General features: G+C 44.6%; 1 protein-coding gene across 1 annotated transcript in view; it reads right to left on the minus strand.

Moving 5' to 3' along the window:
• LOC309567520 (uncharacterized protein) overlaps nt 1-27,049 on the minus strand; it is a gene marked incomplete at its 5' end in the record, with an annotated part of 1,161,679 nt that overhangs the window by 533,383 nt on the left and 601,247 nt on the right. The window contains one exon of the mRNA XM_082272904.1: nt 13,936-14,646. Coding sequence (XP_082129030.1) covers nt 13,936-14,646 — 711 coding nt within the window. The remainder of the gene's footprint in view (nt 1-13,935; nt 14,647-27,049) is intronic.

Here is a 27,049-nt window from a genome sequence, read left to right on the forward strand (position 1 = left end):
CAAACCCCACAGTACAGGCCCCCTAGCACTAATCCCACAGTACAGGCCCCCTAGCACTAATCCAACAGTACAGGCCCCCTAGCACAAACCCCACAGTACAGGCCCCCTAGCACAAACCCCACAGTACAGACCCCCTAGCACAAACCCCACAGTACAGGCCCCCTAGCACTAATCCCACAGTACAGGCCCCCTAGCACTAATCCCACAGTACAGACCCCCTAGCAAAAAACCCCAAAGTACAGACCCCCTAGCACAAACCCCACAGTACAGACCCCCTAGCACTAATCCCACAGTACAGACCCCCTAGCACAAATCCCACAGTACAGGCCCCCTAGCACAAACCCCACAGTACAGACCTCCTAGCACTAATCCCACAGTACAGACCCCCTAGCACTAATCCCACAGTACAGACCCCTAGCACTAATCCCACAGTACAGACCCCCTAGCACTAATCCCACAGTACAGACCCCCTAGCACAAATCCCACAGTACAGACCTCCTAGCACTAATCCCACAGTACAGACCCCCTAGCACAAAACCCCACAGTACAGACCCCTAGCACTAATCCCACAGTACAGACCCCTAGCACTAATCCCACAGTACAGACCCCCTAGCACTAATCCCACAGTACAGGCCCCCTAGCACAAACCCCACAGTACAGACCCCCTAGCACTAATCCCACAGTACAGACCCCCTAGCACAAATCCCACAGTACAGACCTATGTAACTGGGGAGCCTGGCATCCTGAGGGGGATGGCAATCTTACCTTGTTTCTTACTGGGTCTGGTTGTGGATCCTTGAGGCCTTCTTTGTGGTGGTCCCTGGCCGCATTACACGCCGTGGGCACCGCCATCTTAAGTGTGGGCAATGTGTATATTTTTCCCATTGACATCTATGGAGCAGCCATTTTCCCTGAGCTTCCTAATAAAATGCATTGGCAACCATTTTTGTGTAGTTCTTTTGTACTGCATTAGCAGTGTGACCTTTTACACCCAGGCCGAGGTCACTTTCTGTGATTCTTCTTCCTGCTGCAGGCCGTTCAGGAGGGTTCTCTCTGGTGGTGGTACAGTACGGGGGTCTCTGCGGGCATATCTCTGCATACTCTGCTGTTAGTGTATATTTAAAGCGGAGTTCCGGCCTTGGGGGGGAAATTTAGATAAAAACACCCCCGGGACAGTCAGGGCTAGTACATTCCACAATGGATAGCCTCTGAACTGTCCCGGGTCGCACTTACCTGCAAGAAGAAATACTTACCTTGAAAATTTCTTCTCCAGTGCTGCCATCTCAGGTGTGGGCAGCTGAAGCCAGTGTGTCCTCTTCTCCCAGAATGCGCCTGCACCGGCCCCGCTCGTCACTTCCGGTGCAGACACGTCATCCCTGCACAGCTTTTGGGCACGCCCAGAAGCTGTTTAGCAGGGAATGCCGCGCCTGCACTGGAACTGACGAGCGGGGCCGGTGCAGGCGCATTGACTCCTGAGAGCGATTATGTTCAGCTCCCAGGAGTCATCGCAAATAGGAAGAGACGGCGCGGGCCGCGGCCGCAGAGGGAGGAAGTAGAAGGAAGGTAAGTATACTTTCTTCAAAAACAAGGTAAATAAAGAAAAAAAAAAACGGGAGCATCCATTTATTTTTCAGGGCATTTACAGCAAGCGGATGGGCCAAAGTGGGAACCGCTTTAGGCGCTTCTCTGTTTTTCAGCAACTTTGATTATTGATAATGTAAATTCTCCCTCAGACCGACTCTGTGCGACTCCTGGACAGTCCGGATTGCAGTCGCTGGCCGCGATTTCAGCAGCTCTGGAAAGCCTGGCGACATAAGTTGATTTTGTCATGAAAAAGGTTAATAGTCGAAAACGGTCGCTGCCTCCTCCATCTTTGGTGGAGTCCTCTGGTTCATAGGCTGATACGGTTGCCCTGGACGCCCCCCTACTTGACGGGTCACTGTCCTCGCAGTCAGTTAGTGAAGAGGACCCGTCTTCTTCAGCTGCAGCGCGGTAATGCACTTTGGTGGAAGCCCTGAATATTTCAGTGAGGGAAACTTTAAAAGTAGCTGATGAGCCCACGCCGGCAGGGACACGGGTGGCCTTTGGCTCCTGCAAGACCCAAAAGTCTGGCAAGGTTTTTCCCTTTCCCGAGACTTTTCATGATATTGTGAATGACCAATGGCGGCACTTTAAGCATGTGCTAGTTGTGCCAAAATGCTTTAAACACCAGTATCCTTTTGCTGATACAGTTTTCAACCGCTGGACGGTGCCACCTACGGTGGACCACCCTGTTTCCAGGTTGAACAAATCTACCATTGTACCTGTGGAAGATTCCCCAGTTTTTACGGATTGGGTGGAATCCCTTTTCACGTGTTGGTGGGTTCTATCTTGAAATCAGTCTTTGTGTCTGTGTTAGTATCACAGACGGTTACTGAATGGATTAGGGTTCTGAAAGGGAGCTTGGGCCCTGACATAGTTTCCCCAGAACTGATGGAACTTTTGGACCAGATGGCTCAGGCCCTGGTGTTCCTGTGTGATGCGTCCCTGGATGCGGCTCCCCTTTTGGCTGTGGGGATTGCCCTAAGGCGCACGGTTTGGCTGAAGAGCTGGTCGGCTGACCAAGCTTCCAAGAAAGCCCTGACAGATCTCCCTTTTCTGGCGCCATGAATAAGCACTTTGTGTGAAACGTGTCTGCTGAACATTGTGGTTCCTCTGTTTGTCATGTTTTAAGCCTGTGAGTATGAAATAGACAATAAATCAAAGACTTCTTCACAATTCCAGATGTGCCGCATCTCTCCTTCTGCTATACAAACGTTCCAGGTTGCGGACCTCAGCAGGCATCCAGTTTTGTTACCACAAGCAGTGTTGGGATCAGTGGCGTTGGGAGGGGGGGCATTGTCCCTGGCCCGAATCTGTCCCCGGTTTTGTCCCCGCTTTGCAGGGCCAATCCTGGGTGAGTGCACCGTGAGCTGGGGCAGAGGGGGGGCGCCCAGGGCCCGCCCTGCCATAGGTTCCACGGAGCCTATTGGGCTGCCTCCGGAAGGGAAGGGGGGGCAAGGGCGAGCGCCGCCTGATTAAACAGAGCAGGGTTCTTCTGCCTACCCAGGGCCGCCACTGTAATGTGAAGTACCGCCTCCTGGACCGCCGCCAACCTATGATAGACAGCACACTGGTGACGTCTATCATAGGAGCCGGTTCAAGAAGTGGGACTTCACATTACAGCGGCCGCGCCGGGTAAGCAGAAGAACTCTGCTCTGTGTAATCAGGCGGTGCTCAAATCCCCATACACTGGTCACTCTACATTGATGGGGGCACTGGTCACTCTACATTGATGGGGGCACTGGTCACTCTGAATTGGATGGGGTCACTGGTCACTTTGCATTGATGGGGGCACTGGTCACTCTGCATTGGATGGGGCCACTGGTCACTCTGCATTGGATGGGGCCACTGGTCACTCTGCATTGGATGGGGTCACTGGTCACTTTGCATTGATGGAGGCACTGATCACTCTGCATTGGATGGGGCCACTGGTCACTCTGCATTAGATGGGGCCACTGGTCACTCTGCATTGGATGGGGCCACTGGTCACTCTGACGTCTATCATAGGAGCCGGTCCAGGAAGTGGGACTTCACATTACAGCGGCCGCGCCGGGTAAGCAGAAGAACTCTGCTTTGTGTAATCAGACGGTGCTCTAATCCCCATACACTTGTCACTCTACATTGATGGGGGCACTAGTCACTTTGCATTGATGGGGCACTGGTCACTCTGCATTGATGGGGGCACTGCTCACTCTGCATTGGATGGGGGCACTGGTCACTCTGCATTGGATGGGGGCACTGGTTACTCAATTGAATGGGGGCACATATCACTCTGCATTGGATGGGGGCACTGGTCACTCTGCATTGGATGGAGGCACTGGTCACTATGCATTGGATGGAGGCACTGGTCACTGGTTACTCTGCATTGGATGGGGGCACTAGTCACTCTGCATTGGATGGAAACACTGGTCACTATGCATTGGATGGAGGCACTGGTCACTATGCATTGGATGGGGTCACTGGTCACTATGCATTGGATGGGGTCACTGGTCACTATGCATTGGATGGAGGCACTGGTCACTGCATTGGATGGGGGCACTGGTCACTGGTTACTCTGCATTGGATGTGGTCACTGCATTGGATGGGGGCACTGGTAACTCTGCATTGGATGGAGGCACTGGTCACTCTGCATTGGATGGGGGCACTGGTCACTCTGCATTGGATGGAGGCACTGGTAACTCTGCATTGGATGGAGGCACTGGTCACTCTGCATTGGATGGGGGCACTGGTCAGGCTGGTAAACTGGTAAATATAATATATACAAAAGCAGCAGTCTTGTGTGATTCCCAATATTGATATTACTGATATTTAATATTGGGGATCAGATAACACAAGACTGCTGCTTTTGTATATATTATATTTACTGCTAATATAATGTCAGCAGTAAATATAATATATATACAATAGCAGCAGTCTTGTGTGACAGTAAGAGAATTATTTTCTATTTTCTTGGGGGGGTGCAAGTAAATGGTCTTGCCTAGGGCGCAAAATATTCTAGCACCGGCCCTGTCCATAGCATCCACATAAGCTCTCACAGTTATATAGTCTGCCAGTGTGTTTTGATGTGTGCACAAAGGTGTGTGTGTGCAGATATATAATCTATCCTGTTACCTGCATGAGATTACTGCCGTCTTAAATATAGGTTTATATATATATATATATATAATTATTAACAATTCCAAGATATGGTGTCATAATGGGTTCATAGAACATTTTATGGTGGGGCATTGGGCAGGGGTGAGGGGGGCATTGGCTGGAGCTTGGGCGGTACTTACTTTTAAATGTGGGAGGAGCTTGGGCAGGACTTACTTTAACATGTGAGAGAGGGTTATCAAATTTACCTTCGGGCTGAAGCCCCTAGTCTTTTTCCCACCTAGCAATGCCCCTGGTTGGGATACTTCTCATTTGCAGACAGCTTTGGAGCGGTGAACACCTCCTTTCCTTTAGCTCTTGGATCACAAAGAAATTGCCTTGCACTCTCTGGATGTGGTTCGGGTGATAAGAGTTTATCTGACGGTTACTGAGTCCTTCAGCAAGTCAGACTCTCTCTTTGTCCTTCCGGACGGTCCTCGGAAAGGTTTGGCTGCATCTGCTGCGACCATATCCAGATGGATCAGGCAGACGGTTGTTCAGGCTTATTCACTGAAGGGTCAGGTTCCTCCTTTCCCTGTGAAGGCGCATTCTACTAGAGTGCTGAGTGCCTCTTGGGCTTTTCGTCATCAGGCCTTGTCGTACAGGTTTGTAAGGCAGCGACTTGGTCGTCTGTGCACACTTTTACAAAATTCTACAAGGTGGATTTATTGGCATCTTCAAATGCCTCTGTTGGCTGCAAAGTTTTGCAGGCTGCTGTTTTGTAAGAGAATGTTTTTTGTTTCTCTTAGAGGTCTTTTACCTGGGTGAGCTCCTGTTGTTTGGTTGACTCCATGTTACCCAGTGGGCTTAGTTTAGCCTTTGGAGTTTACATTACTTTCTGGTTGCGTTCTTCCCATCCCTCATGCCTACACTGCTTTGGGATGTCCCATTCAGCTAATGAATATGAGGCTGCGTCTGTCAATGGACGATAGAGAAAATAAGATTTTTGTAAGATCTTACCATAAAATCTTTTTCTCTGAAGTCCATTGACAGATGCAGCACCCACCCCTCTGATGTGGAGATGGTTTTTTTCCTTCACTGCTTACAACTAAACTGGTTTGCTGAGCAGAGGGTGAGTGGGTTATGCCTGTGGGGACGGCCCCGTGGGCGTGTACATTTACATTTTTCCTGCCTAGTAAACTACTCCTGCAGGGGGCAGCATAACCCATTCAGCTAATGAAGACAGAGGCTGCGTCTGTCAATGGACTTCAGAGAAAGAGATTTTACAGGAAGATCTTACAAAAATCCTATTTTTTATATTTTTACTATCCAATACGCAAATGCCTTAAAAGTCCCAACACCAAGGGGAAATTTTCTTCTACAGTATAGAAGGGATGTGGCACAGGCAGAGTCCAATAACCAGCATCTTTGGATAATATAAGATTGAGAGACATCTTATAGCCCACCTACATCAGCCACAGCTATTTGCACCGTGTGCATAATTAGAAACACGCAGGACTCTGATGTCATGGTTGGGATTTGAACCCATAACCCTAATGCTGCTGGGGAGAAGTGCTAACCACTAAGCCACTGTGCTGCCCTCAATATATAGCAGATAGATATATATATATATATATATATATATATATATATATATATATATATATATATATATATATATATATATATATATATATATATATATATATATATATATATATATATATATATATATATATATATATATATATATATATATATATATATATATATATATATATATATATATATATATATATATATATATATATATATATATATACACACAAGATATATAATTATAAGTAGATACTCTAATACAATTCAAATTAATTGTTTGCCATATTCTAGAGATAGAACTATAATTTGTATGGCTATATTTAACATTAGAAATAAGTATGCATTACTCTGTAATATTCAGTAAAAAATGCTTTAGTTTGCAGAACATGTAAAAAACGCTACAAAACAGGAAAGAAAATGAATATCTTTACTATCAACCATATTTCCCATTGTTTCTTTGTACACACAATCGGGATGATGGGTAAATCCTGCAGTCCTACGCTCTCTAGGGACCACGTTTACCATTTTCTATTATGGAAAGTGACTATCCTGACACAACATTTACTAATAGGCGTTCACCTAAATGATGGGGCTTCTCCGTTCTCCACAATAAAGTTGTAGTTGATTTAATTAGTTAAAGCGTGACTCCACTTTTGTTGAGTAAAAAACATTCCCCTCTGGGTGATCTCTGTGCATTGCGCGGATTTTAACCAACTTAGTTGCAGATTCCGACCTTTTCTAATTCTGAAGAAATCATTATTTGTTCCTCTGTGCTGAGTGGGTCTAATGGGAGTGGTTTCAAAATTATCTATCAGCTGTGGCAGCTGCAGGGCTCTAATGAGGAAATCTGCTGGGCCTGCATCCCTTTAGATGTGTCCCTATTGGGAGGATCTCACCAAAAATGAGGTTTGTGTTGCAGGGGATGCCAGAAATCTGATTTGTATCTTATGCAGACTCCTGGGACAATTGTTGAGCCAATCACACAAGCAGGAAATGATGTTTCCTGGTGCCTCCATGGCAGCATACAGGTGATAGAACTCCGCCTCGACTCCTCCCTCAGGACTAGTGAATAGCATAAAAGAAAGACCTAGCCCCCTATCCCATCATTCTTCTTTTTTTCCTCATACCTTCTTGACTGGTGAAGAGTAGCAGTACGTCCTTACCTCTGCCTGTGGCAGCTTCCGTCGGGTTGAGCCTCTCCCGTGCGCAGTCCCTGTTCTTGGGTCGCTCAAAGCACTAAAAAGACTGGGAGCCCCTTCTGTGGATCTTTGGGGCCTTACTTGCAGCGTTTCCTCACAGGAACGCTATCCTGCCTCTAATTTTAGGTGTCTGGCTTGGTGGGAGTGGCCAGAGGATCAGCTCCTTGTCATGCCTTTATTTTTCTCATCTCCCCTCTTTTATGCTCTTGAGTAGTGTTCTCCTTTAAGACTTTTTGTGGCATCCCTTCTATACATGCCTCCCCCTCCCCTCTCTTTTTTTCTTATAAGCAAGCAATATTTGGATAGTTTTTTAATTTTATATTTTCTCTCTCGTTACTTCCCCCCCCCCCCACACCCCCAGCTGATCCTCTTGCCATCCCATAATGAGACATTCGTCTTGCAATCAAGATCCTCCCTGCAATAGGTATGTGACCAACTATTGGTAAGTATAAAAAAAAAAAAAAAAGAGCGAGCACGGCTGGAGTAATGGAAATACCCGTTCTTGCTTCTTTTCCTGACCCTGCACACTCCAAGAGGTCTGTGAAATCCTCTAGACATCGTGAGGACTACAGCCCGGATCAAAGGTCCCGTTCGTCTCGGCACAGATCCCATGATAGGTCGAGGTCACAGCTTCACCGTTCTCCTTCTCCTCCTTCCCGCTCTTCAAGGAAGAAATGCTGGGCCTGTGGGGCTACCCCGCTACCAGACAAACTAGTCTGCAGGAGCTGTTTGAAGGACTACATGGCTGATCAGGAATCGGAGAGTGAACAAGTTGTTGACCATCTCAGACAGACTATGAAGGATTCCTTCTCGGAGCTTGCAGCCTTAGTTCCCGGCTCAATCAGCCCCTCCAGTCGCCCAGGCTCAGGATTCAATTTCTGACGCACCAGGCCCTTCAGCAACCAGTACTCCTCTGCCTCCGTTCCGCCGCCAAGCCAGGGAGGCCTCCCCAGATCAGCATTCAGAGGAGTCTGAACTCTCTGGATTCAGTTATGCAATGGTACCTCCCTTCATTCATGCTTGAGGTCATTGTAGCCGTATTAGTGCACTTGCGCCATAGACAATGGAGTACTGTCCGTGATACTTTTTTTATTTGCACTCTCATAAAATTTTTCAGGACAAGCTTTCGGGGTATGTCCCCTTCATCAAGATCCAAGCAGTACTGTTTGGATCTTGATGAAGGGGACATACCCCGAAAGTTTGTCCTGAAAAATTGTATGTTAGTGCAAATAAAAAAAAGTATCACGGACAGTACTCAATTGTCTCTGTCCCTTCATTCAGGCGGTCAAAACAGCGATCCCCTGGGAAGATGCAGAAGACCCCCCTCAAACATCTAAGAGGTACATTCCCTTTCTCAATGGGAAGCAAGTTGTTTTCCCTTTGATGGGAGAAATCAGGGAGGTAATCCAAGACAAGTGGCAGAGAACGGACAAGAAGTTTTCCTTAGGCGCGCCGGTGTGGTGGAGGTCATGCGCATGCGTCCCACCAACATGGACACTCCTGCAGAGATGCCCAACGGACATCCGAGACAAGGAGCAAACACGGAGAGAGGAGGAGATGGTGTAGGGTCCATTACAGAAACGCCTCCTCCATCAGGTGCCATGGACTACTCTCTGGGCATGTGACCTTAATCCCAGATAAAAAAAAAAAAAAACAGGAGGTAGAATGGCGCTGCCTGGAGCAAAAATAGTCATGAAATAAAATGGGGGATTAGTGGAATTGTTCCATTATTTCTGAAATCCCAGTGGTACTATAGTGCAATAAACCAATAGGAAAAGAAATAACGTGCATTGAGAAATAAATTCATAAACAATACTAATACATTTTCATATTAAAAATACCCAATAAAGTGACTAAGTGCAAAAAATGGTGTCCCATGTGCACAATAAGATAAAAATCCAAAAACCATGTGCATTGGAATATAAATTCATAAAATAATATTGATCAACTTGCACATAAAAATGATAAAGTGACTAGGTGCAGAAAATTGTCCATATGCACAATAAATGAAATAAATTGATATTAAATATTCAATCTTCAATGGTGATTCGTGATCGTGAAAGAACACGCGTTCTACCCCTCTCTCTCCTAGGACCGCACTCACCAGATCACCAAACCCCAACAGGGGTAGCACGCCTCTTGTTAACAGATGGCTATTATAGCTTTGCCCAGCTGGATATAAAACCACGTTCCCAGTGTAGAGAGATCTGGTCTCAAAGGCCATAGATATATGAAAAGAAAGGAATCCCCATATTGTTAATCTATATAGTCCGCAAAGTTTATTTAACCACTTCAGCCCCGGAAAGATTTATCCACTTTCTGACCAGGCCCTATTTTGCAATTCGGCACTGTGGTGTTACTTTAACGGACAATTGCGCGGTCGTGCGACGCTGTACCCAAACAAAATTTACGTCTTTTTTTTCCCACAAACAGAGCTTTTTTTTAGTGGTATTTGATCACCTCTGCGATTTTTGATTTTTGCGCTATAAAATAAAAGGAGCGACAATTTTGAAAAAAAAACAAAAAAAAAACAAATATCTTTCACATTCTGATATATGACATTCCTAAAAAAAAAAATTAACAATTTTTTAACATTTTAGGCCAATTTGTTTTCTGCTACATATTTTTGGTAAAAAAAAAAAAATTACAATAAGCGTATTTTGATTGGTTTGCGCAAAATTTACCACGTCTACTAACTACGGGAAAGATTTATGTTAATTTCATTGTTTTTTTTTTACTAGTGATGGCGGTGATCTGCGATTTTAAGTTGGACTGCGACATTGTGGCGGACAGATCGGACCCCTAACTGACATTTTTGGGGGGACCAGTGACATTACTACAGTAATCAGTGCTAAAAAATATGCACTGTCACTGTACAAATGACATTGACAGGGAAGGGGTTAATACTGTGGGTGATCAAGGGGTTAAATGTGAGCCTAATGCTTACCGACGTGTGTGGGGGGAGGGGGGAGTTCTGTGACAGACACAGATCGCAGTTTCAGCTATGCAGAATCTGCTGATCTTTTCCTGTCTGACACTGAGAAGATCCGCCTGCTTTGTTTACATAAGCAGGCGGGTCTTCTCACTGTTTCCCCGACAAATCGCGGGAGGGCAGCAGCAATCGGAGCCACTCCTCCTGAGGCCGGACTCCCGCTGTGTCTAAACACTGTATGCCACCGGAATCACTTGCAGTCCAGTGATGTAGGTCTGCATCCCTGCACCCAGGGGAGCCGCACTGCCGCAGTAATATTACTGTTGGCAGTCGGCAAGCGGTTAAATAAGTAATATACTCACAAACAGCAATGTTGCGATCGCAGTGTAATAAAAATAACAGTGCTTCTGGAACGCCGTGTGTTCCATGGGCCGGAAATGAGCTGCTCCTTATGACGTCACATCGACGAAACGCGTAGAGAGTCATCACGTCACTTCCGCTCACTTCCGGCCCGTGGAATGTATGGCGTTCCGGAAGCACTGTTTTTTTACACTGTGATCGCAATATTGCTGTTTGTGAGTATTTTACTTATTTAAATAAACTTTGCGGACTATACAGATTTACACTATGGGGATTCCTTTCTTTTCATATATCTATGGCTTTTGAGACCAGATCTCTCTGCACTGGGAACATGGTTTTATATCCAGCTGGGCAAAGTTATAATAACCATCTTTGACCAAGAGGCGTGCTACCCCTGTTGGGGTTTGGTGATCTGGTGAGTGCGGTCCTAGGAGAGAGAGGGGGAGAATGCATGTTCTTTCACAATCACGAATCACCATTGAAGATCGAATATTTAATATCAATTTTTTTCATTTATTGTGCATATGGACAATATTTAATATATAGTTTATTGACCCATGTATTTATATTTGTAGAAGATTGATGCCTACTTCACCCCTGAGGAAGGAGGTGTGAAAGGCCCGAAACGCGTCGGATGGAGAACGTCAGTCTTTGTAAATTGTATACACTGGTGTAATTGTAGCTTCGCATTCCATGTACATTTTTTCTGAATGAAATAGATTTTACATAATGTGAGGGTTCTTTCCTTGTTTGCCCTTCTTAACTTCTGGTTGGGTGTGTGGAAACTCTACGATCGATCGGGTAATCAAGACACTGGCAACATGTTGTGTGTAGCAAGATTACATTTGTTTATTGGTACAGAATATCTTATATACAACCTAAACCGTGCAACCGCCCCTTCAAGGACCAATCATATTCAAAAGTTAATAGCGTGACATAGATAGTAACAACATTAAAATAGAAGCTAACGATTAGTCAAATGTTTGGTTAAGAATAGAATTAATGGCATGGCATAGAAACTAAATGTTTGGATAAATAGAGTTAACACCTGATGACCACATAGGCAATTCTTCTTGGAATCTTTATCTTTTATCCATTTATACACGTATAGCTCGCTGCAAAACGAATGGTCACCAAACATTACATTCTTAATAACACGAAGATCTTATCTACAATATAGAAACCGCAGCTACATTTCCTCTTCTCCTAGCATGTACAGTCTTGGTTTGCAAAATATATGGTTTGTTACAAAGGTCATAATCATTTTCAATTTACTGTTCATTAAAGCATACATTTATATAGCTATCTACTTAAAAGGGGCTCCCACCTTATCTCACACATAATATAGTTGTATTATATACTCAGTGCCTAAAAAGTCCCATCCAGGGAGGAGTTCCAATGTTCTTATATTCAATTTGGTGTAAATAGGAATCTAACATCTATTTCTTCACCGGATTCTTAGTAAATGAAGCCCCTTGTGTTCCAAGAAAAGAGCAGAAAGTTCCCGGAGAAGTAGGACATCCATGTACCCTACAATATGAATACTTGAGTTCATGAAAAGCTCCAGAATTAGAGCCAGGACCCTGATAAACCTCTGATACTCGGGAATCATAGAGAGATAAGACCACAAACAGAAGATGACAGGGAACTCTGGAGAGGGGAAGACATGAAGGTGGTCCTCCTCCATGTCCACCGATGCCAGGAAGACCCCTAGCTGGAGAGAGGCCACCACCAGATGCATCAATTCCATACGGAATGTCCACACATGAAGAGACTTTTCACAATGAATTTAGATCCAGAATAAAAAAAACATAGCCATCTGGTCTTAGAAATATAGAAGGTTTGAGCAGAACCTCTGATCCTTTGGAACAATCACCCCCTAAAACAGAGGAGGATCCGGAGTTTGTGAAGGAGCAAATCTTGTGAAGAATCGAAGAAAAAACATAAAGTGTGAAGTGAGGAAGGAAAAGGCTCCGAAATCCTAACTTGTAATCGGAAGCCACCATGCTTGGTGGAACCTCTCATCCACTATCACCCCTTCACTATCTCTGCAAAAGGCCTGTAAAAGTCTTACTCCACCCAATGAGTGTGGGTGCCTCTTCAAGTGAAGTCCCTTGTTTAGATGGTGTGGATGCCCAGCCAGGACTCCTAACGGAACTGGGGACTGCAGCTGAAAGCCCAAAACCTGAGAGCAGCAAAGGAATTATCTTTGAACCCCAGATTACTTCCCTTCTTTTACCCAAACTACCGCATTTGGGATGTGGGCGTGGTTGATTGCAATTATCCTCAACACCTTGTTGCTCTTTCCTTATATGTGAGCTTTGCCCTCATCTCGAACAGCATCAATGGGTCCCCTTCTTCCCAATGGCTTGTGGATATAACAACTTCTGGGGGTTGAGATAAGAGATTGCCTGCATACACCTTCTCTGGGTGAACTCCCTCTCCATGGGGCATTGCAGAGTCCAGTAAAAAAATTTCACCCGACTGTGTTGCTTCCTCCATCGGCTTCCATAATAAGGATGGGGGAGGAGAAGGGGAACGTCTGAGTGTGTGACCTAAAAGTTCATACTGGCACCAATCCCAGAAGCTTTGCTGTCCCTCATTATTGCCAATAGACAGAGCTGATAATTATAGGAATTCACTTTATGAAATAAAATACGGCCAATATTCCTCATGAGTGTCATATTCATTCAATACATTTTGAAAAAATACACCTCTAAATGGCTACAAAATCTTCCCGCACAAAATGTTCTCCTGCTATCAATGGCCAACACGGGACATCCATGTCTCTGGTGATCTCTGATCTCCTTATGAAGTGTTTCTTACATGATGAAGATCAGCCATGGAGTATATCTGAGGTGTATATCAGGGTGTGCTTCTTCCCCACATGTCCAGCAACATTCATATAGAAGACATTTCCCGCACTCAAGGCACTAATACACCTTGGGTGTTGTGTGGGATCCCTGATGTACAGGAAGGCAGGGCTTCAGTGGAGAACAATTCCCTCACTCTGGACAGGAATATGGCTTCTCCCCCGTGTGAGATCTCTGATGTCTGGAAAGATAGGACTTCCGTGAAAAACATTTCCCACACTCAGGACAGGAATACGGCTTCTCCCCCGTGTGACACCTCTGATGTTTGTAAAGACTGGACGTCTGTGAAAACCGTTTCCCACACTCAGGACAGGAATACGGCTTCTCCCCCGTGTGAGACCTCTGATGTATGGAAAGATAGCCCTTCTGTGAAAAAAATTTCCCGCACTGAGAACAAGAATAAGGTTTCTCCCCCGTGTGAGATCTCTGATGTGTGTAAAGACTGGACTTGACTGAAAAACATTTCCCGCACTCAGGACAGGAATACGGCTTCTCCCCCGTGTGAGACCTCTGATGTCTGTAAAGACCGGACTTCACTGAAAAACATTTCCCACACTCAGGACAGGAATACGGCTTCTCCCCCGTGTGAGATCTCTGATGTTTGCGAAGATAGGATTTATCTGAGAAACATTTCCCGCACTCAGGACAGGAATAAGGTTTCTCCCTCGCGTGAGAGCTCTGATGTCTGCGATGAGAAGACTTTTGTGAAAAACATTTCCCGCACTCAGAACAAGAATAAGGTTTCTCCCCCGTGTGAGATCTCTGATGTGTGGAAAAAACAGACTTATCTGAAAAACATTTCCCGCACTCAGAACAGGAATATGTTTTTTCCCCTGTGTGAAGTCTTTGATGTGTGACAAGATGTGATTTTAGTAGAAAACATTTCCCGCACTCTGAACAGGAATACGGCTTCTCCCCCGTGTGAGATCTCTGATGCCTGGAAAGACGGGACTTCACTGAAAAACATTTCCCACACTCAGGACAGGAATACGGCTTCTCCCCTGTGTGAGATCTCTGATGTATGTAAAGACTGGACTTGTCTGAAAAACATTTCCTACACTCAGGACAGGAGTAAGGTTTTTCCCCCGTGTGAGATCTCTGATGTATGTAAAGACTGGACTTGTCTGAAAAACATTTCCCGCACTCAGGACAGGAATATGGCTTCTCTCCCGTGTGGGATCGTTTATGATCATTAAGTTTGGATTTATACCTGAAAAACTTCCCACACTCAGGACAGGAATATGGCTTCTCTCCCGTGTGGGATCGTTTGTGTACATTAAGTTTGGATTTAAAACTGAAACACTTCCCGCACTCAGGACAGGGATGCGGCTTCTCCCCCGTGTGTGATCGTTTATGAACATTAAGTTTGCATTTAAAATGGAAACCCTTCCCGCACTCAGCACAGGAAAACCTCTTATTTGTTGGAGGGACGGCACCGGGTGTGATGTCATCTTCTACTTTACAGTCTGGAGACAAAGTGAGAGAATCCTCTGAGGTTTTCCTCATCTCCCGTCCATCTACTAAAATAGAAATACAAAGATTATTACTAGACATCAGCAGATTGGTTCCCCCTAACCAGGACTCCGCCCACATCAGGCAGCTTTGTCTCTGAGGATCTTACAATTCCCCCCTCAAGGTAACTAGTAAATGGGTCCTCTGATCTCCTACCAGTTCATTTCTTTAACTGAGAGAGATGAGAAGGTTGTCAGGGGAAGGTCACACGTTTATTGGTACATACAGATATACAACCATAACATGGAAAATGTATAGAAATAAAATGATGATAAGACCGGCAGATGTCCCCAAGTCCAGGTTCATAGAAACCAGCATAGCAGAATATAAAAGGTAATAGGTGGTTGAATGCAATCATTACATCAGCAGAGCTGACACGTTTCGAGGACTAAATATACCGCTTCATCAGAAGTAGATGTATGATATGAATCTATAAAAAATATAGAAGTATGAGAAAAAGTAGCAATGGTAACTAATAAAAACTGGAAAGGGGGAGGGGGGGAGGGCAAGGGAGACAGAACCCCCCTTATTCCCAAAACTTACACTGTAACTTTAGCTGGGACTGGCACTGGGGGCAAAAACATGACCCTGGGTGTCTCCCACGGGAGCTGAGGACCTACAAGGCGGGCAGATACGGCAGACCACGCCACACACATGGAGTGGGTACGGATACATGGAGTGGGTACGGATACATGTCATGGGTATGGATACAGGGAGTGGGTACGGATACATGGAGTGGGTACGGATACATGGAGCGGGTACGGATACATGGAGCGGGTACGGATGCATGGAGTGGGGTTAGTAGAGACATAGAAGAATATCTGTAGTAAATAAGTAGAAATATGTAATAAATATCTATATACTGAATAACCGCCCCAGCCCCCGTGGCAAGAATGGCCGCCACCCACTCGCGATCTCCCGCCACTGACAGAGAAGGACGGACGGCTGATGTAAACACAACCAACTGTCATTCTCCCTGAAGTGATCACAGAGGCTGCTATATAGGATCGCATGTCTCTGTGATGACTTCACAAGCCACGCCCGACAGTTAGAATCACGCCCCTAGGGTCACATTTAACCCCTTGATCACCAATACTGTTAACCCCTTCCCTGCCAGTGTCATTAGTACAGTGACAGTGCATATTTATAGCCCTGATTACTGTAGTAATGTCACTGGTACCCCCCAAAAGTGTAAAAAATGTCAGTTAGGGGTCTGATCTGTCCGCCGCAATGTCGCAGTCCCGCTAAAAATCGCAGATCACCGCCATTACCAGTAAAAAAAAAACACAATAAAAATGACATAAGTCTTTCCTGTAGTTAGTAGATGCGATAACTTTTGCGCAAACCAATCAAAATACGCTGATTGCTATTTTTATATCTTTTTTTACCAAAAATATGTAGCAGAAAAGAAATTGGCCTAAAATGTAAAAAAAATTCGATTTTTACATTATTTTTTGGGGGGATTTCATATAAAAGAATGTGAAAAATATTGTTATTTTTTCAAAATTGTCGCTCTTTTTTTGTTTATAGCACAAAAAAAAAAAAAAAAAAAATCGCACAGGTGATCAAGTACCACCAAAAGAAAGCTCTGTTTGTGGGAAAAAAAGGAAGTCAATTTCGTTTGAGTAAAGTGTTGCACAACCGCGCAATTGTCCGTTAAAGTCACCCAGTGCCGAATCGCAAAATAGGGCCTGGTCATTGAGCAGCCTGTTATACCTGAAGGGTTTCACATGTACTGTTACTTTAAGGCTGGCTCCACCCAGGAGTGATGACAAGGGTCAAGGGGCAGAGTGGCCATCTTAGAGACATGTAAGAGATGCATTACAGAGCTGTCCTGTAATGCATGTTGGAGTGTACAGTGAGTCCTGAATAAACATCGGTTGTTCCAGACCAGAGTCCTGTGTCTATCACAACACAGAGAATATAACAGTGGAGACGAGGATGGGATTTACAAGGTTACTATCCGTGTGAGAATAGAAAAGAAGAAAAAAACTCTGGATTGTCAGCTGGATACAAACACCCACAGAGCCCAGCAGGAAAATGTCATTGATCGGGACATTAAGTGAATTTGATGGAGAACAGACAACCTGGAGTTCCTGGATTGAGAGACTGGAACAGTATTTCAGTGCAAATGTCATCCCAGGCGACAGGCAAGTAGCAGTATTTCTGACACTGGTTGGTGCTAGGACATATGACACTCTTAGGGATCTCCTTTTCCCTGACAAACCAGCAACTGATGGACCGTACACACGTGCAGATTATCTGAAGACTTTTGTCTTCAGATTTACCTTATCTATGCAGTGCAAGGGCCTGCCGGATTGCATACAAATTGAAAGTGTTTAGGTTTGACCTCATATTATATGGTTTTGGTAAGTCTGCAGACAGTCTTCAGATAATCTGCACGTGTGTACGGGGCATAAGACTTTGGCAGAGCTCCTGACACTGTTAGGGAATCACTTCTAGCCTAAACCACTAGAGATTGCAGAAAGATTCCGGTTCTATCAGCGGCAGCAGCCGGGTGAAGATATTAAGGCTTATGTGCTCGCCCTTCACAGACTAGCCTCAACCTGTTCTTTTGGTGAGTATTTACCGACTGCACTGCGAACCGAGGGATAAGTTTGTCATGGGACTGAATAGTGAGTCTAGCCAAAATAGACGGTTAACAGAGAAAGATCTTACCCTTACAAAGGCAATTGAGATAGCTTCAGTGATGGAAATGGCTGTGAAAGATACAGAGGCATTAACCCCCAGAGCAGAAGGGAAGAGGTTAAAGAGGAAGTTTTCAGAACAGCAGTCAAGCCAACAGCAGCAAACTGTAAATATAGAACCTCACCAAACCGGGAGTCAGCTTGCTACCATTGTGGGAATACAGACCATGATCACAAAGTCTGCCGGTTTAAGGATCAGCTCTGTCATTTTTTGTTTTTTATACCCATTTTTAACTGGAGACCATCTTATAATGTTATATCTTCATCTCAACTTATCCGTGTCACCCCCTCCCACTAGCCCCTTCGGGAGAATTGTCCTCTAGATATAGAACCCAGGGCCTCCATCTGATCCTAACCTGCTCCTCCGTATTTCTCAATGCGGCTGTTAGTTCTTCCATTTTAAAAATCTCATTGACTTTCACAGTCCACAACTCGATACTTGGCGTCACTTCCTGTTTCCAAAACATGGATATGCACGCTTTTGCCGCATTGAGAAATCGCAGGACCAGGGATTTCCTATAACTCCTCACAGAGCTCTTCGTCAAATGTAACAAAGCTAGTGCAGGATCATCTTGTATATCCACGTTGGTCTTTAGCTTAATGACTGATGCTACCTTTATCCAAAAAGGGCGTACAGCTCTGCACTCCCAAAAAATGTGCAGCATATTTCCCTCCTCCAATCCACATCGCCTACATTTATCCGAGATGGTTTCATCTATTATATGCAATACTGGTGGAACTCTATACCATCTGGTCAATATTTTATATCCTGTTTCTTGAATTTTACTGTCCATCGAGGATTTATGAACTAATCCCAAAATTTTATTGACTTGCTCTCTAGTCCATGAAACATTTAAGTCCTGTTCCCATTTTTGTATAAACGGTAGGTACTGTTCTCCTATTTTTTCTGATAATTGTGCATAAAATACCGAAATCAAATGGCCAGTGGTAATACCTGTTCTACAAATATTCTCAAAGTACGTCAACTCTCGCGGTACATACCCTTTTTGCTGTACAGACCTGATAAAATTATACAATTGATAGACCCTAAAGTAATCTAGAGAACGGCTTATTCCCTCCATAATCTCCTCAGGGGACGGTATAGAGCCATCTTGCCATATATCGCAAATTCGTGATCTACCCTCCTGTGCCAACGTCCGTATTCTGCCGTTTGTACACCCTGGGGGAAAATCTGGGTTACCTACTATAGGTATCATTGGTGACGGTTCTGGAGCTACCTTCCAGTGGGACTGAATTCTTCTTATTTCTTTTAAAGTCGCGCCCACTGTCGGGTGTTTGAAAACCTCATTCTTTAATTCAAACACTGCCCAAGGAGCTGGAGGGACCAACTGTCCTGCTTCCTCTATCTCTACCTCCACCCACCGTTTAGATGATCTGCAACAGTGCCAATCTGTTACCCTTACCAAATGTATAACCCTATAGTATCTTAGTATATCTGGCACCCCAATACCCCCTCTTGCTTTAGGCAGAAACAGCGTCTGCATCTTGATACGGGGGGACTTATTTCCCCAGATATATGAACGGAAAAGTCCCTTCATTGTTTGAAAGGATACTAATGGCACCTCAATCGGGATTGCCTGCATAATGTACAAGATTCGGGGTAACACATTCATCTTGAGTACACTGCATCGAACCAGGTAAATGCTAGTAACTGCCAAGCTCTCAGGTCTGTCCTAATCTTTTCTATCAAGGGGAGATAGTTCTTTCTGTAAAGTTCTAATGGATCCGCCGTTATATGAACCCCCAAATACTGCAATGTATCACTGGCCCACTGGAATGGAAATGACAATCATAAAAGATTCTCTTCTTGGATAGATAAAGATATATTAAGTGCCGCTGATTTAGCTAGATTTATCTTATAATTTGAGAGATTGCTATATACTTGCAGGGCTTCTATAATACTCAGAAGCGTAATAGATGGATTGGTTGCGAAAAATAACAGGTCATCCGCAAATGTGGCTACCCTATGCTGTTCGCCGCCAATTTGCACTCCCAAAATATCCGGAGAACTCCGCACCCAGCACAGTAATGGTTCCAAACATAAGATAAATATAAGCAGAGACAGTGGGCACCCCTGGCGGGTACCATTATTTATTGAAAAATAATCAGACCTCCATTCATTTACCCGAACTGCTGCTGTGGGAGTCGTACAAAGTGCCAAGATATACTGTCGCATTAGGGGACCTAGCCCAATATATGACAGGGTGGCGCGTATAAAATCCCACGCCACCCTGTCAAAGGCTTTTTCTGCATCTGCAGCTAGGAGAACTAGTTTCCTCTGTGTTGCTCGTGCCCGATGGATCAAATCTATAGCTCGGATTGTATTGTCCCGGGCCTCCCGGGACGGTACAAATCCCACTTGGTCGCAGTGCACCAGTTCCGTTATGTATGGTAAGAGATGATTTGCCAGAATTCTCGAATACAACTTGGTGTCCACATTTATCAAAGATATAGGACGATAGTTGTAACATAAAAGGGGATCTTTCCCCTCTTTGTGTATTAGGGCTATATGTGCCCTCAGGGAGTCCGGGGGAAACTTTTCCCCTCCTCCAATTTCATTAAAATGTAATAATAAGGGCTTCTGTAAACGCTCCCAAAATTTCTGGTAATGAATTAAAGTGAGGCCATCCGGACCGGGCGCTTTGTGCGGTCTAGACTGTGCGACTGCATTCAATAACTCTTCTCCCGAGATCTCGCCTTCTGATGTCAATGCTTGTTCCTCTGTTAATGTATGCATACCTGAATCTCGTAGGTACTTTTCTATCTGTTCCTTTTCTTTAACACTAAACCTCTCTCCCCCTGCTTCCGGAAGGTTTTACAATGACTGGAAATAGGCATAGAATTCATCTGCTATGTCTGCCGATGTATTTACCTCTCCTCCTTTTGTGTCCCTCACTCGCGTTATTTGGGTTCTTCTATTCGGTCCCCTAATTGCTCAAGCTAACAGCACCCCTGGTTTGTTTGAATACTCGTAGAAGTGCCTTTTCATCCACATCATACTCCGTACTGTCTTTTGAAAAAGAATACAATTTAATTCCTCCCATGCTCGAGTAAGGGGAATCAAGTGCACCTCTGCAAGTGGTTTTATGTAACCTACTCAGCTGTTCTATCTTATCCAGATACTCCCTGATTGTTGCTTCTCTTTCTCTTTTGCACTGTGTACCCAACTGAATTAGCACCACCCTGTGCGCTTCCCATATAACTGAGGGTGAGAGGGACTCCGATGTATTTTCCTTGAAATAATAGTTTAGCGCCTCATCTATTACTCCTACATCTTCTGTAGATTGTAGCAAGGCTTCGTTTATTCGCCAAGACAATGGTCTCGGTGTCTTGGGCTCCCATTCTATAATCACGTACGCAGGGAAATGGTCTGATATTGAAAAGTCCCCTATATCTGAGGCCGTCACCAATGGTAGGTCTGATTGTGTCACCAAAATTCTGTCTATCCGACTGTAGGTATCATGGATTGATGAATAATACGTATCATTTCTCTCTGCTGGGTGCATTGTTCTCCATGGGTCTATCAGACCCATAAGGGATATTTCTCGCTGCATCTTTCGTAGTTTTACATATGAAATACTTGAGCTTTTCTTTGAGGTGTCTATCAATGGTTCTGCCGCATAATTAAAGTCCCCTCCCATTACAAGATGGCCCTCCTGGAATCCCATCACAATTGGCAATAGTTTCTGCAAGAAAGCTAAATGGTCTGAGTTAGGAAAATACACGTTCAAAAGGGTTACCTCTACTCGTCCTATATTTCCTTTAACCAATAGGTATCTACCCAAAGGGTCTGCTAATTCTTCTTTCAAAGTCCAAGTCAAAGAGCCGGATATTATTATACTCACCCCCTTTGACTTGGATATGGGTGATGTGGCATGGTACGACCACGGAAAGTCCCTATTACATAACTTCGGTAAAGCATCTTTCCGGAAATATGTCTCCTGAATAAATGCTATATGCATAGCATCTCTCTTTAGGTCTCCCAATAGTCTCTTATGTTTCTGCGGGGTAGAGAGTCCTCTAACATTATAGGTTGTAAACTTACACCCTGATGTCCCCTTTCTCAACTCTCCCCTGCCTGGTGCCATTGTTATTGATCTTGACCCCCCCTCCCCCTAAAAATAAATAAATAAAAAAAAGAAAAAAAAAACAAAAAAGAAAAAGGGGACATAAAACCAACGACAAACAAACAGATTCCCTCCCTCACCCCCTCTACGGTTAAACTAACCCAGGCGCTAACTATTGAGGGAGCTGTGGTTACCAAGAAGCCATGAGAGGCACAGTATATTTTAAAATAAACTTCCTATACAAGAAAGGGAAAAAAAAAAAAAAAACACAAACACACCCCTTATATTTGCGTTCCCCCTCAAAATAATAATAGAAAGCTCTCAATAAGGAGCCGTGATCCGGTGGAAGGCAGCCTCTTGTCATTTAATCCCATATTTCTCTTCCTCCTTCCTCCTGTCATTCTTTATCTTATTTACTCTATGTATGTATATGTCACTTATTCTCCTCTAACCCCCTCCTATTTAAGCCTCTATCCCCTTCTCTCTCTCTCGTACTCTTCCTTTCCCTCCTAATACCTCTCCCCTACCTAAAAAGGGGAGAGAGAAAAATTGGAAAAAAGAAAAAAAGGGGGGAAAACCTTCCCTCCCTTCCCTTCTCCTCCCCCCCCCCTTCCTCCCCGGCCACAATTTATTATTTGGGTCATCCACTTGTCTAGTATAAGCATCAGGTCCATTTTCCATTGTTCTTTTTTATATTATGACTATTATATTACTTTTATAATGATCACCGGTTAGGTCACCCCCTTGGTCTCCTTTTGCAGCCATCCTGGCATGGCGAGATACACCGCTACCAGGCGGTGTACCTCATTGGTGCACATTCCAGCTAGCACTGCCCCCTATTCCGGGACAGTGCGCACCAATCGGAAACCGGATGGTCCGTGTACTTCCGGTTTTCGGCTGCCGTGCCAGTGGAACGCAAGCGCCGGCCCCGCCCACACGACGTCACATTGCTACGCGGCGTGCACACGCGATGGGGGCGGGTCCGGCCCTGGCGATCCAGGAAGCCCATCCTGGATGCCAGCTGTTGCCACTTTTCCCCTAATTGTATCGGCTATAAACAGACTTCCCCCCAGCATTCGGGCAGCACAATCATTGCTGTCTGTTCGCTGGTGAGGATCTGTTTACCCGATTAAGCCAACAAAAGGTAAAATGCTGCTTCTATCTCCATTACTACCCACTTGTAAATTTGACATAGTGAGCACTTATGCTCACTTATGCAACAAATCTACTATACTATATACCTTTACCAAGAAGCCTAAAGTCTATCTTTATTTATTTTTTCTATTTTTGCTTTATCCAACATTAGTGGAGGGGATTTGTGGCACCTTCTCTGGTTTCCTACTCTTGGACTTCAGATGTCTGCCTTTGGAGACACTTGTCTGACCTCACTCAATAAGGCCTCATTTGTATGAATATACTATCAGGAAATCCCTGCCTACACCGCCAGTCAGATCAAGCTCAGCCAGTTGGTTTTATTCTCCTTACAAGCAATTAAGTCCAGATAAGATCAACCTTGTGAGTGCTCCCATTATAGTTTTCTGATACAATGTGTCAATTTTGTATATATATCAAATATAAAACCATTGTTATACAGCATTCATATTTTTCTATTAATAGAGCACTTGCATGAGCTACCCCTGAAGAAGAAGAGAAAGTTATTATCTTCGAAACATGTCGGGCTTAAAGTTCTAGTGCATGGTTGTATATTATTTATCTGGTTTATGCTTGTATATGTTTTTACTTTTGATTTTCTTCACACATATTTAATAAAATACCACTTTTTGATCTACATATAAATTTTCAATTGGTTTAATATACCATTGTGCCTAAAAAGTCCCATTCAGGGGAACCTCCTTTGTCTCGTATAAAACCAACGACAAACAAACAGATTCCCTCCCTCCCCCCCTCTACGGTTAAACTAACCCAGCGCACCCAGGCACTAACTATTGAGGGAGCTGTGGTTACCAAGAAGCCATGAGAGGCACAGTATATTTTAAAATAAACTTCCTATACAAGAAAGGGAAAAAAAAAAAGCACAAACACACCCCATATATTTGCCTTCCCCCTCAAAATAATAATAGAAAGCTCTCAATAAGGAGCCGTGATCCGGTGGAAGGCAGCCTCTTGTCATTTAATCCCATATTTCTCTTCCTCCTGTCATTCTTTATCTTATTTACTCTATGTATTTATATGTCACTTATTCTCCTCTAACCCCCTCGTATTTAAGCCTCTATCCCCTTCTCTCTCTCTCGTACTCTTCCTTTCCCTCCTAATACCTCTCCCCTACCTAAAAAGGGGAGAGAGAAAAATTGGAAAAAAGAAAAAAAGGGGGGAAAACCTTCCACTTTCCCTCCCTTCCCTTCTCCTCTCCCCCCCCCCCTCCTCCCTGGCCACGATTTATTATTTGGGTACTGGTTTTACCATCATCCTTCCCTGGTCTATAGCTCAAAGCTTAATTAAGTCTATTACTTCAGCTAAGATTTGGACCAAAATACTTCTTAAAAAAAAAAAAAAGAGAACCCATCGGATTCCTCCTCACTCATCTGCCTCTATTCCTCCTATTCTCTCCCCTCCTACCTTAGGCATATCTCCCTTACATAGGATAGTCCTCGAAATATGCCTAAAGTCTCAGGAAAAGATTCCGAATATAATGTAACAAAAAAAAAAAAAATTCCCCTAGATCCCCATATTACCCCTTAGCGCTTGTCAGGGTCCGGACTGGCGGCAGATGACTGCACTAGAGGTGGATCCTCTGTGTCAGTGAGGGATTGGTGTGGACCGTACTAGAGGACCGGTTCTAAGTTACTACCGGTTTTCACCAGAGCCCGCCGCAAGGCGGGATGGACTTGCTGCGGCGGTAGCAACCAGGTCGTGTCCCCAGGTAACGGCTCAACCTCACTGGCAGCTGATACAGGCATGGTACAATAGGACAAGACAAAGGCAAGGTCAGACATAGCAGAAGGTCAGGGCAGGTGGCAAAGGTTCGAAGTCAGAGGTCAATGGCAGAAGGTCAGATACACAGGCAAGGCAAACACAAATCGCTTTCTCAAGGCACTAAGGCAACAAGATCCGGCAAGGACAGGAAGGGGGAGTGGGTTTATATAAGAAACAGGAAACAGGTCACAGGAAACAGGTCACAGGAAACAGGAAGGGAGGTTTGGACCAGGCACCAATTACTGGTGCACAGGCCCCTTAAATTTCAAACAACCGGCGCGTGTTGCAGGTGCAGGGGCGCACGCGCCGGGAACCACGTGAGCGGGGAGCGGAGGAGGGAGCCGGAGCGGGCACAGGTGAGTGGATCTGGAACGAATGCCGCGAGCGCTCCGGTCCAGAAGCAGGGACCGGAGCGCTCAGCGTTACAGCGCTCCCCACAGCATGTGCCTTACACTAGGCCCAGCTCAATTCCTTAGGCTAGAGCCTACCTTGTGTCTCATATGACTTGTGCCCAAAAAAAAAATATATATATATATATATATATATATCTATATAAAAGGAGAATAAAAAAAACAGTGTCATATCATCCCTAAATATACGTAAACACAGGACACTTCAAACACAATACAAAGCACATAAATCAGTCCCCTAAACTCAAATGTGCAAAAACAATACATATAATAAAGCATCCTCCCCTCAGGCCCCTATTCATGGGGATACAAAAAACCTTAAACTACTTAGTGTAAGAAAAAAAAGAACCCCCCCCCCCCCCACAAAAGAGAAAAAAAAAATTACACCTCCTGTGCTTAAGAGGGTGTCTATGAGGTAAGATTCAGCCCTCTTCTTCTCGCCCACTCTCATAATAATAAAAAAAAAACCCAATGAAAAAAAAAAAAAAAAAAGAAAGATCACTTAAAACGCATCAAAGTCTCTGTACGGGGGAAGATAAGGAGGGGAAGGGAGCCTAACGGAGACGAGGGGCATAGCTAACCTATGCTCCAACCTCCGCCCTCTCTTTCCCAAAAATAAGTCCATCATCAAAAAAAATTTGATCAGAGGGAAAAAGATTTTTAAGGAGAAGCACACATAAAGGGTCTAAGCTTCCTGTTCAGGGCCCATATTGGCCTCTCCACGTGTCTTTTCAAGGCCTCTTCTACCCCATGCGGGTTGTTTCGGATTATACATCCCTGGACTCTGGCTCCTCAGAATGTCTAACCAATCATTCACTGGTATAGGAGCACAGCCTAAAAAGGAAAAAAGCTCCGGGAGTTGATCGGGCCATTTTAATATGAATACGTTTCCGTTTTTTATCACCTTCAAATGAAAAGGGTGGCCCCAATAGTATGTTGCTCCCACATTCCTTATAACCTCTAAAAGAGGTTTGATTGAAGCCCTCATCCTAAGGGTGTTGCGTGACAGATCTGGCAGTAGATTTAATTGAGATCCCTCATAATCAATTGGCCCATTTGTCCAGGCTTGTCTCAGTATGTCCTCTTTATTCGAATACAGATGGATTCTAATCAGAACATCTGAAATCTGACCTTATCTGACCTTTGGGGCGCTTTAACCCTATGCACCCTATCAATCTCGATCTTCTCCATAGGGGGTTTCTTCAATACTGCATTTAAAATGCCAATAACTTTTACTCTAAGCTCTGGGCCCTGTATAGACTCTGGTAGCCCCCGCAACCGTATATTTTTCCTGCGACTACGATTTTCAAAATCGTCTTGTTGCATTTGTAATAAAATTACTTGTTTTTGCAAAAATAGTTGCGTGCCTTCCATATGCGATAGTCTAGCATCATAGTCAGTTTGTACAGCTTCCACACTGGCCACCCTGGCCTCAGTCTGGTCTATTTTTTGTTTTATACTGTTAATTTCCAATTTAATGTCACTTACAATTGCTGAAGCCACGTCCTGAATATCTTGCTTCGTCGGGATCTGTTTCACAAAGTCTCTCCAATCCGCTGTCGAAGGTGGTTGAGGCTGTTGGGATTGAGGCTGGATTTCCTTAGTCTTTTCCATCGTTTTTTCCTGAGACATATTTCTCTCTACTGTGGCCTCCAAAGTTTGCTTAGCGGTCGGTCCCTTGGTCGCCTTCTGCTGTGAAACCGGACCGGTAACTGTCGGGCGCTTCTGTATAGTCTTCACAGCCCCGTTGCTTCGTGGAGCAGCGGGGCGTCTCAAAAAAT

This window comes from Pelophylax lessonae, assembly GCF_965119305.1.
Source record: "Pelophylax lessonae genome assembly, chromosome: 11".
Classification (NCBI taxonomy): Eukaryota; Metazoa; Chordata; class Amphibia; order Anura; family Ranidae; genus Pelophylax; species Pelophylax lessonae.